Raw genomic sequence first — 16,441 nt, forward strand, 5'->3', positions numbered from 1 at the left:
CTGGGCTGAAGTGGAGCAGCTGTGAGTCCAACATGTAGCGTGGCTAAAATATTTATGCAGGAAAAAAGGGTCATTCTTGTTCTTGCTCTTATAAAAGAGTTTTGGAGCTCAAGCTGGGAGGAGGACAATGAAAGGCTCATCACAGTTGGTGCTGAGGGAGTACCAGAGTCATGCAAAGGATAGAAGACTGGCACACGAGCCATATGGACTGCTTCTGGCAACTGAGCCAGTCCTTTCTGGTTTGTATTCTAGCTTGGCAGCATAAAGGAAATGAGTGATTGAAGTGCTTTTACAGTAGGAGAAGGGACACTCACTGAGCAGGAATGCTTATGCTCAGGCTCAGCAATGTCACGTAGGATGCAGGATGCTGTACCCAACCCATGCTGCCTTGCACCAACAGCAGCCTTACCCAGTATTTTTCCAGACCAAGTGTATTTAGCAGCAGTTTCTAAATGACAGTGAAGCAAACAGTCCATTGGACAGGTGTTTTGCTTAGAAATACCTTTATTTTATAAAGCCACAGTTTGTTCTGTAAAGTTTTACCACACTTATAAAAAAGGGTCTGACAATTCTGAGGAAGAAAAGAAAAGCTGAAAACATTTCTTGTAAGTCAGGGTTACACAAAGGTTATATTTATAATATATATATTTATTTATAATTTGGAGACAGGAGAGATGAAACTGCAGTATGCGGGGAGCTGTGGGGTCATATTTCAGAGACTTGTTCGTGTCCCACAAATAGAGTTTCTTGACAGAAGGGGTTCACGAGGACCATCCCGCTGTCGCGGTAGTCACCGTTGGCAGGGGAGCGCGGCTCGGACAGGTGATCCTAAGGGAAAAACAGAAGCAGATTGAGCACTTCACACCCCTCACTCTCCACTGGCACACAGGGCACTCCTCCCCCATCCCTCAAAGGCACCTGAATTTTGTGGGCTCTGACTCTGAAGAGCTAAGTTTGGTGAGCTGCTTTTACTGTTCTTCAGGCAGGAGGAGCTGTGAGTGAAGAGCTCCTCTGATAGTCAGGCTGATTCTGTCTCAGCCTGGGGACCCAGAAGTCAGATGCAGCAAACTTCCAGTCCCTTAGCAGACCCTGAGCATTCGCACTTCTTGGGCTTATTTTTTCACTTTCATGACTCATTGAAAGAGTTTCCTGCCTCTCACCTAGGCTTGATGCATCCTCGAAGATGCATTTTTCAGCTTCTTTTTAAGCTCAGAAAGCCACATATATGGTTCCAAGCCACCCGAGCACGCCCCAGTTCAGTCATGTTCTGATCAGGTTTAAATAATTCAGATGGCAGTTTTTGGAGACCATCCTGTATGTGAATAGGCCTATCATTTGATCCTGGTTAAGTATAGACCAGGTCCTGCCTTAGCCTAAGCAACATGATTGCCAACAAAGTAGGATTAACGAAGTGACTGTAAGCATTTGTGTAATCACAGCTCAGAGGTTCCTTTCTAAACCTTTTTTTTTTTTTTTCAGTTTAATCAGATGGGTTAGTCAGCTAGCTGATCTGAAAATCACTCTAGCATAAACCTGAACTCTCCACTGTTGCTAGGTTTTAAATAACATTTGAACTAAACTGCATTATCCTTCTCTATCCCTAAGGCCAGGGAATACATTTCTATCAGTTGCATCACCTGCCCATATGTGAATAATCCCACTGAACCAGTCAGACCCCTTAAGTAAAGGTTAACGAGTATATACGACCACTACACACTCCCACATACTGATGTTCTGATTGCTTATATACTGGGAACACTCACTCCCTGAACAGGTATTTGAGAAGTTATAGGCAGCTCCTGAGATAAAAACACATGAAATTTGCGTTATTAACTCTCACCAGCCCTCCTTCTCTGATGCTGTGTGGGACATGCACAATAGATTGAGTCAGTCACAACATGGCCCAAAGGGCCCTCCTCAAGCAGTCATGGTATGGCTAGACATTGGCCAGAGGCTCACAAGGAAGAGAAACCCAGGAACATATTCACCTACAGGTAGTTAATGGCCATCACCCCGCATCAATATGGAATATATCCACAGTGGCTGCGAATAGGATGGCAATCCAGTTTTGCTGACATATTTATCCCATCTTATACACGTGTAGGAGTGAGTCCTTCTGAAAAAGCTGTTTCTCCAAATATGCACAGGGATTTCAAGGTTTTATTACTGTGGCTTCCTCTCCCTGCTTCCCAGCATGGCTTTAGTTACAGTTTTTAGACAACAGATCTGCAAGCAAGGTACCTCTGAAGTCTCCAGTGACTGGATCTCTCTTGGTAACTCAACAGCGTGCCTGTTGAAGTAGTCCATGGTAATAGCGTTATTCCAATAGCTCAAGTTGTTTTCTGGGTTAGATGTCTTTTTCTTCCTCCTCATGCAGCACACTGTCAGCAGAACCGCTGTCAACAGAAACATGTCAAAAACGTGGTTATTTTCTTTCAATAAGGACTCATCAGTACCCTGGATTTGTGTTACTTAAGAAGAGGGCTGGTGACCTGCATTCATACGCTTCACTCAGTCAGATCTCTCCTAACAAACCTCACACAGTTATGTGAATCCAGGCCAAGCAGATGAGGCTTTGGGCTTGGCAGAATATGCAGTTTGTACTTTCTTTTTGCTGTGAGTTTATAATATTGAAGATGTGGCTGCCTGATAACTGAAAAGCTTTGATGTTGTAAATGATGGCATTTTTAATACATAAGCAGGGATTTACAGACCCTTTAGGAGAGAGGGCACTCCTCAGCAACTGTAAGGACATCTCTGTGCAGATCTTTTCTTCTTCTGATGTGTTCAGTGGCTGCAGTGATGAGCACGTTGGCAAGTGGGCACTGAGAGACACCTGTCCTAGCTTGAAGAGCAAATTCAGAAATGCTTGGTAGTTGCACATCTTCAATACCAAAATCCTGAAATACCACTGATCCCTGCCTCTGTTGCCTGCCATTCATAACTTGGATTTTGGGTGCTTTCTGACCATGCTCCAACATATCGGCAACAAGTAAGAGGAACAGATTGGCTGCTGGGCAGAATGAAACAGTGGTCAGGTAGCGTGAAGATCCCCTCCAGCACCTGTCTCATGTAGCTTACGCTTCCAGGACAGCATTAACCCCAGAGCTGGAGTTTTCCTGCCTGTCTCCATCAGCCGTATGAGGATGTGGGATAAACATATAAACACAGCCTTCTCCCCTCATTGCCTGGACACTGGGGGTATCTGAGCTTGGCTTTTTTTCTTATCTACTGAGCACACTTAAACTTCTGCAATTTGAAATATCTGAACTTAGAGCAGTTAGCCAAGACGAAGGGACCAGCAAGTGTAACTTGTTGATATAATTGTCTGTCTGGTCCCAAGGCCACAGGCATACCCGGACCCCAGAAATGCTAGGGTAATGCCCAGCAGGCAGACAAACACAAAGCTGGTTGAGTGTTATTTTCTGGAATTGCTTCTGGTTTAGTCATCTCTGTTGCAATTCAGATGGGTAATCTTTGCAATTTTTCAAGGGCCGGGCAAACCCCCTGTAACAGACTTACTGCTCCCACCGGTCCTTGCTCAGGCAGAAGCTGAGGAGTTTACAGAGCAGTAATGTATAAGCTCTGTCTATTTCTCTTACACCTGTGGAATTAATTCACCAGTTGTGCTTGTAATGTACCTTATTTAGACAGACAGGTAGCTGCACATGTACTTTGATTTGTACCCTGTGAAATGGGGAATGCCCTGCTGTGAAATCACTCCATCATTTCTAAACCCCTCATGGTAGAAAAGAAGAGGGAAAATATTCACGAAGCAGAAAAATATATTATATCCTCAGCTACAGGTAAAATTGTGTATTAGAATTACAGCCCAGAGGAAAAAAAGACTGCAGAGAGGTCAAAGCTGCTATGTTTTGACAAACATTGCAGCTACCCATGTGCCATGGGTCTAATTTCTTACCCACCTACGCACAGAAAATATCAATACGAAAGTGCAAGGCTAGAGCTCTATTTAAAACAAAATAATAAGATACTAAGAAAAAAGATTAATGGATTTCAGTTCAGGCAGTTTATGTCTCGTTCAAAGGGAAAGGTGGGCTTATGCTGTAAATCTTCTTCTAAAACTGATGGAAAAATCTCCCACACTGTTCCTGCATGTTTCAGAAAAGCAGGTCATAATCAACCTTTCCCTTACCTTTGACTCATATTACTTCAGTGTTTCTGTCACCAATACCTTTGTTTGATGACAATCCGACTCCTGCTGCTGTGCCTGTAGGCAGGCACCCAAACGGGCCACCAGAACTGCTCTCCCTGCCCAGGGAAATGCCTGTCCTGAAGGGCTGCATCTATTATCCCTCCTTTGCTGCTGTCCTCTCCATGTCCCAGTCCAGCCTGCAGGCTTGGTAAGATGAGAAAGTGAAGCAGGACCTGCATTTAGTCTTCACTGCTCCTGGAAAGAGCCAACAGCCCTTGGAGCTCTTCAGTACTCCAGCAACAAGTGATGCCTAAGGTACAGAGGATTTCTGAAGGAGTGAGTCTGGGGATATGAGAGCCCCATTAAAGTCAACTCTGTGCAAATATTTTGAAAGCCTGAGGTTTTACAGCTTATAAAATGTTGTGGCTGCTGTCAGAGAAGTACTGAATTTGGGGTTTAGGGGCTGGAAAGCCAGTGACACTGAGTCGAGTGAGATCTCAGCTTGTTCGAGCAGGAAATGGCCTTACCATGTGCAGATATGGTTGTTATACAGCAGTAATGCTCCCTCCCTAATTACACTCCTGTCCTCCAGCCTTAGTGCCCACCCGCATAAATGGATGGAAGAGTGTGGAAAACGGGTTCCTGAGCTTCCTCAAATATATATTTTAGCAGAAGGATGTCTACGTAAGCTGTCCCAATTCAAAGCAGATGAGGCCTCATTTCAGAGGGAGAGGGAGAACAGCAGGACTGGAATGTGGCTATTCCCTCTCCATCTCATATTAACTGCCCTTTTTGTAGAATCATATAACCATTTAGGTTGGAAAAGACATTTAGGATCATTGAATCCAACCATTAACTTAACACTGCCAGGTCCATCACTAAACTATGTCCTTAAGTGCCACATCTACCACATAATATGCCACATTTGGGGCTTATTGTAGTGAAATTATTGTGGCCAACATAGGACCGCTCCCTTCCAGAACAACACTTGGAATGGGATACAGCTTTACCAACATTCCTAGGTATCCATTTGCTCTCATGATTGGAATTAGGTGTATTACAGAAAAACTCTTTCCAGAGAGACAACTGTGATGGCCAGGGAGGACATATTAAGTGGATGACATACACAGAGAGCAGAGATAGCTTGGAAGAGAGAAATGGCAGTGATGACAACAACAGAGCTGAAGAGAGAGCAATAATAGTGACAATACCCTGCTAATCTCTCCCGGTATATTATGTGATATCCTTGTAAGGACGAGAAAGGGCTGCTGTTCAGTGCTGCCATATATCACCTGTTTCAGAGATGGCCAATCCTTTGGGCAGAAAAAGGACTAACTCTTCTCTGGTTTTCAAGTACTCCTCTGGTTAACTTCTGGGAGTAAAAAAAAGCTAAACTGACTTTTCCCTTTGCCTGCTCCATGCTGAAGTCAATAGCAAGTGCCACGAGAACACATCAGCATTGGCCCTGTGTCAGCTTGAAGCTCTCTGTACAGAGATTATGATACATGTTAGGAAATATCAAGGGGCTCTGCAATTGTGTAGACACTGGAGGTTCAGAGAATTTGGTTGTGTTTCTAGCCTGCATTCTTTCACCTGCTGCTAGTCTGGAGGAAGGAAAGTCAACTCACACATTCAACTCTGACTCCGGCCCCTCTCTGGCCATAAGACGAGGTACATCTGCATTATCTGTCCCCCCCAACCATGAAACAGGACATAATGCAGCCCACAAATGGGAGAGACAAGATTCTCACAGATTTATAGGCTGGTGGGAACATGACCATCACCTCCTCTGACCTGCACACCAGGAGACTTTCACCTGCTACTTTAACCATAAACTGCATTGAAGGTACTGCACATCTCACAGGAAAATACTCAGCTTCATTAAAGGACACAGAGTGACTGGACATCTATCCCATTTCCATGAAGTTTGTTTCAGTGTTTAATTTCCATTGTGGGGACATGTTTACATTCCCCTTGTTGCATAAATCTCCACCTTCCACCCTCACTTCCTCAATCTCCTTTTCCTTTTTTTTTATTAAAAGCTTTCACTATGCTATCAGAAATGTCCCCTGTACATGTGGGCTTCAGCCTCTTCTTGACATCATGACACAAATGGAATTATGTTGCATTTATCAGCTCTTAAATAATTTGCATGGCTCTTTTCTAATCTTCCAATTTTATTTTTTTTTAAAAAAACATAAACCACCAGGTTTATACTCCATATTCAATACTAGCTTCATTAATGCAGTGTAATGAGAACGTAACAACTCCCTACAGTCTTCTGGCAGTCTTTTCCTTCAACTCAAATATTTTACCAGTCTTATACCACTGCGTGCCCCCTTCCCCCACTCTCCAGCTCCCACATGAAACACAGTGTTAATAGACATAAAACTGTAAGCACTTAAAAGTCAAGCAATATTCAGGGTGAAGGACGGCCATTTACTTCTCCCTATGCCTGCAGATCAAAACATAAACCAGGTTTCCACAGAACCCTTGCCTCAATGACTAAAATAGCGCTTTTCCCATATTTCTTTCCATTTTCCTCATTTACTATTTATAGCAGTACATGCTTAGCTCTGATACAAGGTATCACAAAGGGTTTGGTTATTGACTACAGATGCTGACATCTGGAGACAGGAGGCTCTTCTCCAGCTCAGCCTGAGTTCATACCCGGGCTACATTAGACTCAGGGCTTGGGATCTTTCTTGCTTCAGCCTGAGAAGCAAACATGCTTAGGGTTTCGTGATGGAGAAAGTGGGTGAGATAATTATGGAAAGCGTCCCAGTGCATGAAATGTGAACTAAGTGGGGTTAGGTCTAAGGCAACTCTTCATATACTCTTTGAGTTCTGCTGATGCCTGTGTTCAGAGGCTCAGCCTTCCTCTCGTGTTTTCCCACGTCAGCAGAACTGACTGAATTAATTGACTTCTGAGTGTCTGATTTGCAAGTTTCTGTTCTTCCACGTTTCATTGTGTCATTCTGTAATTACAGAGACTTAAATACCAGGAGCCCAAGGACTGGGACAGTAGGTTTTACAATGAGTTCATATTGTGTCATGTTCTGCATTGCAGTGACAGGCACCTACACACGTACAACAGCATGTGCACAGAAATGTTAAAGGCTGCCTGAAGGGCACTCCAAAAACAACTTGAACTCTGACATTCAGAAAATACTGACATCACTGTATATATGATTTTCTTTTCCTGGGGAGGCAATGATATAGAATCCTTCATTTCTGCAGGCCTCCTATGGCATTAGCAACTTCACCATCCTTATTTATGCCATGAAACTCAGGTGCCAAAAGGTGAAATAATTTCCCCAGGCTCATGCAGAACATGTGGCTCATGCATTCCTATTCAAAGCATTACTTTTCTGGCTAGCACTTTAAGGGATTTCAATGGGACTCCGAAATCTCTTCATCTGTAAAGAAATATGTACTGTAAGGACAGGGAGGCTAAATCCCATCTCTTATTTCAGCAGGTGAGCTCCTGAAGCCTGGGCCTTCAAGCTAGTGCTACAGCCACTGAGCTGTGCCAGCAGCATGGCTGGAGGGACCTGCCAGTACTCAGTGGGGCTCAGATGTCAGGGCACAATGATGCTGAACAAACCCTCTGCTCCTTTCTGCTCTTCATTGCAGATCCCCACAGCAGGGATGGCCATCAAGGAGCCCCAGCAGGGTCTTTCCTCTGTGAAGAGAAGTGCAGCATCCCAAGCACTTTATCCAGTAGAGACGAGGAGCCAAGAACTCCTGTGGTCACTCTCTAGCATGTCATTTCCCCTTCTGTGGAAGCTAAAATGCCCTCAGGTTTTCATTTAACAGGTGCCTGTCACTCAAAGGTGTGACAGCGAGCAGTGTGTAGAGCTCTACTGTGTCACACGTCAGAGAGGGACAGAGGTATCTTTGCAGCACCATGATGCGTTTCCCCTTCCAAGGATTTTGGGTCGCACAAGCTGTGCCCAGAAGCCCTCCAAGAAAGCTTTTCCAGCCTCTGTGCCACTCCTGGAAGGATTATGAGGAAAGGCACAAGAGCCCCTGGCAGAGGAGGGGTGCTCTGGCCACTGTGAAGCTCTGCAAGGGCTCTGGAAGAACAGCCCGGAGGTCAGTGAGCTGGCTGCACTCAGGGGCACTCCTTGTTAGCAGGAGAAGGGAGCTGAGTTCATTGGATTCCTGCAGCTCTGCAGCCGTGCACAGGCTCCGAGTTGCGTCTTCTCACCTCATACCATGTCTTTCCAGGATGCATTGCTAAGTTCCCTGCCTCAAAGGCTGCCTCTCTGCCTAGTGCTGGGCCTTAGCCTTTCTCAAAGGTGTTGCAGCAGCAGCTCAGGGCTTGATGGCTCCCTCAGTGACTCTGGCCAGCAGTCCTGGAGGTGCCAGTCTGAGCACAGAGCCACCAGCTCGCAGCTCTGGGAAGCAGTACCTTCCCATGATAGGGGCCCTCAGTGGCTTTCTCCATGGCTTGTTCCCTCTTAGGGCAGCTCAGATATTTAAGAGCATGGGCTTGAGTCTCTATATCCAAGATACCTACATCTTTCAGCATCCCAAGGCAGGAGCACGACGGTGTTTTCTCAATCCGTGCCCACAGCAGCTGTGAGAGCCTCTCCCGGAAAATTTCACCCTTTGAAGATGAAATGAAACCCGCACAGCTGTACTCCCTCTCCCGGTGTCAGCCCCGCTGTGGATCAGAAGCGAGGAGCACACGCCGGTGCGGGGCCTCCTGTCCTCGGCTGCAGCGCTTGTGCCCGGGAGGTGGCGGCAGTCCCCTTCGCACGCCCACACCGCACACCCCGCACCGCAGAGCCCGCCCCGTACACCTTGCACTGTACACCGCACACCGTGCCTGAAGATACACGGGTGTCTGAGGGTCAGACAGTAAGGTGTCCCTCCGCTGTGGAGCCACGACTGACACCCGTGCATTTGGGTAAAAGTGCTTTGGGTTGTTACACCTTACTTGTCTTCTACAGGAATAGCCTATGCCTGTGCAACAGCACTTTTAATGGCATGGTTTAAACGGCATAACTTTTGGATGAGATCAATTTCCTAGGCACTGCAGCCAGATCCCCCAAAAATGCCATTTAAATGCTTGTCTACCATCCATTTCAATGCTGAAATACGTCTCAGGGTCTCCAGATCTTTTAAAACGAGAGTCCCATTGAAGACCATCTTCAGGAATCTGGTCTTGAAAGCAGGACTTAAATATCTGAATCATTTAAACGCTCATTAGAGCTGGTACAGATAATTTTCAAAGTAACATTTGACTTTTTAGAAAACGGAGCTTATGAATACAAGAAACAGAATAGGCAGTCAGATGAACATATACCATTATGGTGCATACGATAAAAAGAGTGTTAACACCACTATTTAATGAGTAGTGGGTTAGAAATCCTGCTAGTAGGCTCTTCGTATTATTATTATTATTGTTTTTGTTGTATTATTATTATTATTTTTGTTTACTTATTACCTCATATATACCTCATATACTTATTACCTCATGGCACTCTGCAGGCACAGACCAGTTTACACAATGGTTATGCTTCCTATGAATATGTTGTATTTTATATTTTGTATATTTGGATGATTTCTATCCAGCTCAGCTTTCTTTCTGAATATTTCTGAATATTCTGAATACTGGCCCAAAACATAATGCCTGGAAGAATTTATTTGGTTCTGTATTTCTACCAGTTGATAGACAAGTCATAGTTCATCAAATCATCAAATATCGCTGCTTCTCACCATGGGCTTCCTATATCCCAGTTTCTCCTCTCCATCTTTCACAGAAGTATGTATACACACTTCTGCTTTGGTTTCTCTTTGATTGCCCATCGTTTAGCTTCGTTCTTGCTTGTGGTTTTAATCACATTGGCAATAGCAGAACTGATGGTCCCAGAGGTGTGAGTCTAACAGATATGCTGACCCAATCCAATAATTTGCAGCTGCTGAAAGGGTTAGTTTGGCCCCCTCTCCAGGTCTGCATTCCTGCAGCCTCATCCTCTCCTGGTCTCGTGATCATCTGACCCTGTGGGGAGCTGATTCAGCTCACTGGGTGGACAGAAAGTAACAAAGAGCAAAGTGAGTATTATTTTTTGGTCACTTTATCAATCTGAAAGTGTCTTAGGAACATGTCAGGTCAGGTCCGGGCATAAGTAGAGGGGCAGGATCAGGCACCTGTGCCTCAGAGAGGGCAGAAGAGAGCAGCACTGTCCTTTTTGGCAGGAGCAAGCTGTGTGTGAGACTGACTCCGGCAGCTCATCTAGCCTTTTCCTCAGTACAATAACAGAACTAATGCTGAGTATTGTTGGCTACTACTCTTTTACATTTCCTCAGACAGCAAATACTGGGAAATGTTTGGTTTTGTTTCACTCCAGACAGATTAGAATAATCACATCCTGCAACACCAATCCTGAAACCCCAGAGAGCATGTTGTCTCACCTTGCTGATACAACCCAGCTAAGCGTGGGACATCCTGGGATCCACCCTAAGCTTTCTTATAATTTCTCATGGGTTTTTTTTGTAACTGAGTCAAATGATAAGACCCTGAGCCAGCTCTGGGAACCCAACCTGCCCTGGTCCTGCAGGTGGCTGACTCCTGGTGTCTGAAGGCCAGGGTTTCAAACTCTTCCTGTTCCCTCGGCAGCTGCAAAGTTGGAACTAAAATGAAGGAAACCAGCACTTTGTTTACCAGATGCCTAAATCTGACCCTTCATGAACTGCCTGAAATGGAATATTTTATTGCTCTGGAAAACTGGTGTTTCCTAATGTATTAATCTTTACAACCTTTGGGTTATCAGTGAGCTTTTTTAATCCAGTTCCAAGGCAGTGAATATTAATTCCTAGATTAAAGACTTGTACAGTTTTTGGTCATCATCTTATACACCTTGGAGTAAAGCTGCTTCACCTTCTAGAGATGTTCAGCCTTGTGTTACACCCTCAAATGGAGGGCCCCAAAAGATTTTTAACAGCAATAGAGCAAGTATGCTTTGAGTATAACATTTTAGCCCTGCATTTTGAAGTTAAGCAAACTTTGGTCAGTGAATGTGATGCCTGTGCTTCTCATCCATCTCAAGCTGCCCTGCCTCTGTTAGGTTTCCAGCTGGTCCTTGTATCATGGGCCAAAATCTGAATTTAAGGAAAGAGAAAGCAAAATGAAGTGGCAATTAACTTACAACATGAGGATATAGGTACGCTGATAGCCAGAATGATCCAGGCAATGTCCATCTTGCTGAGACAGATGGTTGCTCTGTGTCGGGGTTTGTCGCCCTCGGTGACATGGGAGATGTTTCCTTGCACCCCTGGTTTCCAGGTCCCAGCAGGAACCAATCTGTTCAGGAAGTTCCCAGTGGCAGTGGAGCCAGCTGTGGAAATGGAGCTGGACAACCTCGTGGCAGGTGCTGTGGAGAGAGCACTGCCTAGCAAGGTCGTGTTAGTCACCGCACTGTGCTGTGTTGGAGCTGGTCCCTTGGGGTCTCCTGCTGCCTGGGAGGAGACGCTGATGTCAAAGCTGGACTGAACCGAGTGACCGGCTGCTGCTGTTGCAGATCCAGGGCCAGCAAATAGAGGGACATTTGTACTGAGATTCAAGGTCACCCAAGAGTTGTTTTTGCTCAGCATATCCCATACGTCGTAGTGGGTGGGTTTAAAAGGCACCGACACTGCTTCAGGATCAGTTGATGGTCCAGCAGTTGTGGTGGCAAAATCTGCCTCTTGCACCACTACCTCATCCCTGTTCCCTCGCTCTGCCTCCCTAAGAGTTGCGGAGGCGTTGTGGTGGGCAGAAGGGTCTGAGAGTGTAGTTCTTGCCAGCCCTGTGCCATTTGGGTCGCTGGATGCCGTGGTCTGGGGCTGAAATGGGTGCTCTGTGAAAGGGCTCCTCAGGGTAGGGAAGGGAGAGTGCAGGGTTGTCTTTAGGTAAGGCTCTGAGGACTCTGAGAAATTGCCTTTGAAAACCTGGAATATTTTCCCCTTGGGGCGAGACTGTCCCGAGTACAAAGCACTCTGGTTGTATAAATGATATGCTTCCTTTTCACCGACGCGAGGGCCGCTCACTTGCTTTTGCCCGGTGGAAGGGGCTTTCTCCGCCAGGCTGACGGAGTGGGGAATGGCATGAGCAGACGTGGGAAGAGGTTCTGCCGTGTGGTGGTCTTTGTGGTGAGGTGGTGTTCCCATGGCTGTGATAGTGGTAGTGTTCATTGGGAAGCCCTGAGAGGAGGAGACAGTGGGAGACAGTACCTGAACAGAAAACACCAGCTCTTCTGTCAGTGCCAAGATCAGTAGAACACCTAAGGAAAAAAACACAGAGAGAGGGTGAGATGCCACAGAGGGACAAGCGGGCAGGGAATGGCATGGCTTGTGCGTCTGGCAGGAATACCTTCCTACCAAAGAACAGAAGAGTTAGCATCCGACTTTGTTGGCTTCTCTGTGAAAGTAGGAAGAGAAAGGCAAATCGGCAGGAGCTGTGGTGACTCCATGGCCATGGGAGTGATGAGGTGGAAACAGGAAGGTTACAGGGAATCTCTACAGCAAAGAGAGAGAGGAGCTTGCAGTATGGACTCACGTGACAGCTTTAAAGTGCCATAGGCAGGTGGTTTCCCTGTAGAAGCTACAAAGCATCCCGCACTGGAGGGATAGAAACAAAAGGCTTCCTCATTTTCATTGTGGACAGGAGGTCTCCAGATAAATGTCCATATCATTATGGGGAACCTTTGTCAGCTCACTCTTTTGACCGCAAAATCCTAAATTTGGCTGCCTCCAGTCTTGGCTGCCGTTAAGCAATCTGTTTTTTGAGAGAGTAGCTGCTTAGGCCTTGCCAAGAATTAGGTCAAGAAGGGATGTCTGATGAGAGGGCTTCCTAGGTTATACATGCTGTCCTCTACTCAGCAACTTTGGAAAATATAGTCACTCCAAGTGTTAAAAATTAACAAGTAAACATAGCTATCACAACCATTTTAAAAAACATCGTGCTTATGAGGAGTGTGTCTCAATCTAACACAACTGCCCTTTACACCCATATACCAGTCTGTGGTTCACATGTGCTGTGGGGTTGGATTGTGTGAAATTTGCTTCCCACCTCCCTCTGTAGTGCACATCATTTCATGAGATGCCAGATTCACACCACTGGGAACATCAATTCTTTCATTTATTCCTAGTTCAGATAATGGAGGTGGGCAGCTGTAGTATTATAAGCCTCCCCAGGATGCAGGGCTAATACACCGTGAGTTAGCGTGACCTGCAGGGACCACATCAATCACATGTCACTATTTCCGTATGTTGAAGCTGTCAAGTGTAATGTGGATCTCTGCCCGCTAGGAAGCACATGGAATAAATCCATTTTGCACACTACACTGAGCATCATCAGATGGCACCATTAGCACTGTACTAGTGTGAATTTCAACCAGCGGTGTCAAGGTGAAAAATGTTGTCACAGTCTTAACTAACCAGGGAGATGAATTCATCAAAGCAGCAGGACTCCAAGCTGGGTGATGATCACCTTCCAGCCAAGACTGTGGAGTGCCTTCCTACCCCCTTCTCTACCCTTCCTGGTCTGCCAGCTTTCTCCATGAGCGTTGTTATACCATTTATTTCAACACTATAAATGGGAATAGCTGTTATGGGCCACAGCAGAAAAGGAAGACAGGGACTTGGGAAAATGAAAGATCTTCTGATTAGTTGTCTTCTGGGCCCTAGGATTCTGTTGCATGTGGGGAAGATGGAAGTGCCATGAAACGTGTTTATTCTGAGTCCTGGGCATCATTCACACCTGTTTGTGAACAGTGTAATACACGTAGCAAAAACTTACCAAAGGAGTGGTGCCTGTTCCTCTTATCCAGCTAAATATTCTACTTTGATCACTAATCATTGTTTCTGAAACAGAACAGTGCAGAGCTCTGCAACCAACAAAATCCGCATAATCTTGCCCCCAGCAGCCTCCTGTTACTTGGAGGAGTATCCAGAAAATGAAAACACTGACTAGATGATGTAGTGAGAGCCAATTACAAGTAATGCAGTTTCCACTGCCTGATGCTAAAATTAGCTCTCTGTCTTTGTTTTTAATTTCTGGAATAAATATCTCTGCCAAAGAAACCATCGTCTGGGATACTGCTTCCCAGTTCCTAGCCAGCCACAGACAACGGGCTCTTTGCAGAACACCTCGTCAAAGAAAGAAACCACATATTCTGTACACTGAGATGAAACCAGGAGAGCGGATCAGGCTATACTCATGGAGCATCACTCTTGGAAATGAAAGGCAGGAGTCATCTTCACATTTTTGGCAGTGCTTATTCTGAGGTCAAGGTCAAAGCAGATATTCTAGTGTCCATATGGCTAATATTTCATGCCAAGACAAGTTGCTGCCACAGAGCAAATTCAAAGAGGAAAGGATGACCATTTATTTTGGATTTGGTGTGTGGAGATAATGTTCCAGGAAACTTCAGGCCTGCTGTTCTGAGCGCACAAGATACAGTGTATTGGCAGATCTTATGAGATACTAGAGCGTAAGGACTGTAATGCCTGCTAGGATTTTTGGATGTTCTTTATGTAACTACTTTTTTTCATATCTCACACACAGAAAAACATCTCTATTGGGTTAATGTTTTTCTTCAGGATACTCCTTAAGGAATAAGGAAGTTGTCAGCTGTTCTGCATATTGTGCCCTGGGGTTAGAAACCTGGGTCTTTGGCTGAAAACCTGCCTAATATCCATCTCTACTTCTTGAAATACTGATAAATCTGAGGCTTGCTGCTATAAAGATTTATAGTCTCTCTGGGCAGTCTGTTGTGGTAGCAGGTCACCACACATCAGGCACAGGAAACCAGATGCATTTCGCTAGTACCTTTAGGTGGCTTGTAAAGTATGAATAATATTTATGGGAAATACTACAACAGAAGTAATTTACCTGACAATAAACAATAACCCCCATGACATTTAACTATCTCAGGCTGTGGCAGTCAGGTTTTGCTCATCTGCCAGACGCCCTTTAACAGCCTCTGCAGAGCCACCGTGGTCCCATAAGCTACAGCTTCTTAGGATGTGTTTTTTTAATGGTCGAATAGGCCACAGTAATTCCTTCAGTGACCACCAGAGCTAACCTGTGCCCCTAACTACTGAAAAAATATTCAGCTTAGTAGATCATTGTAAAAATAGCCAGTGATGTGTATTTAGGGAGAAACAGCTGATAATAAGGACTTCACAGTGGGTTTTGCCAGCCCTTTTAAGTAGAATTTATTTGCTTTATAACTGATTAAAAGACAACCGGAAAGGAAAAGTTAAGCTGGAATTGGTATTTTGAGATGCTCTGCATCAACACCAAAGCCTGCTGGATTTACAGTGAACTGATTGCCCAGACCTTCCCCTTATTTTTCTATCACTTGAGGATATGTGATGTCTTACGAAGTGTGACTCTTACTGAAGTCCCTGATACTGGACTGCCCTTACTGGCAACTTTGGCTTAAGCCTAGGAAAATGATATTCTGAATACTAAGGTGCAGGAGGCATTTGTTACAGAGATTACCTGACCAACCCCTTCAAAGTTCCTGTCTCTGCTTCACAAACGCACCCGCACTGAGTAAAGTGCCATGGTGGGTACAATGCCAACTGCACCCTGGTGCCTCAGCTTACCCCCAAACCCACCACTACTGAAAGCAAACCTTCTCGTTGCTGTCAAGTTCTCCTGGCCAAATTTTGATATCCCACATGAGATGGTACATAGCAAATACTCTTGGTTAGTTCAAAGCGCAGTCCTTGCAGCTCTTTGCCAAAACCTTTCAGTTTTTTGGCTGCCTAAGACTCTTGGTGCTAATCTTTGTTAGAACATGAGCCCTTTGGGGTAAGGATTGGCAGTCCTTACTATCTGCTGGCGTAATGTTAATATAGACTGATGAAAGCACATTATAACAAATAATAATAATTATATTTTCAAACGTTAGTTCACACAATTAAGTTTTTTTCCACGAGGAGCTGTTTCTAAGGTACAGGAGCTCAGGATCAGAAGGGGACAAACTGGTTTGTCTTTTAAATGCTGTGTGTCAAATTCACGCTTTTGGAGTTTAATCTTATGGCTACATTAAAACCCTTCAACCCTAATAAGAAGGCTGATTGATGTGACATCTCTATGGTGTGAACTGCGGCCTTGCATAGTGCACAGTGCACCAGGAAGGCAATAATAAGTACAAAATGAATTAACTCAAGGATGAAGCACAGCAGAGTGACAGCAGAGTGTGCACAGAAGGGTGTTGATGTGCATTTAGCCATAAAAACTCCTTCCTGACAACATGGTGCGATGGTTCAAATCTCAAC

The 16,441-nt window shown here is 45.1% G+C and overlaps 1 protein-coding gene across 2 annotated transcripts in view; it reads right to left on the reverse strand.

The window, feature by feature from the left end:
- Positions 1-486: 486 nt before the first annotated feature.
- TMEM108 (transmembrane protein 108) overlaps positions 487-16,441 on the reverse strand; it is a 166,019-nt gene continuing 150,064 nt past the window's right edge. For both annotated transcript variants that reach the window (XM_050319605.1, XM_050319615.1), the window contains 3 exons: positions 11,317-12,429; positions 2,242-2,396; positions 487-828 (listed from right to left, as the gene is read on the reverse strand). In XM_050319605.1, coding sequence (XP_050175562.1) covers positions 706-828; positions 2,242-2,396; positions 11,317-12,429 — 1,391 coding nt within the window. In that variant the 3' untranslated portion in view covers positions 487-705. The remainder of the gene's footprint in view (positions 829-2,241; positions 2,397-11,316; positions 12,430-16,441) is intronic.

The sequence above is a fragment of the Myiozetetes cayanensis genome, unplaced genomic scaffold (assembly GCF_022539395.1).
Source record: "Myiozetetes cayanensis isolate MyiCay16 unplaced genomic scaffold, myiCay2020 scf1, whole genome shotgun sequence".
In the NCBI taxonomy this organism is placed as follows: Eukaryota; Metazoa; Chordata; class Aves; order Passeriformes; family Tyrannidae; genus Myiozetetes; species Myiozetetes cayanensis.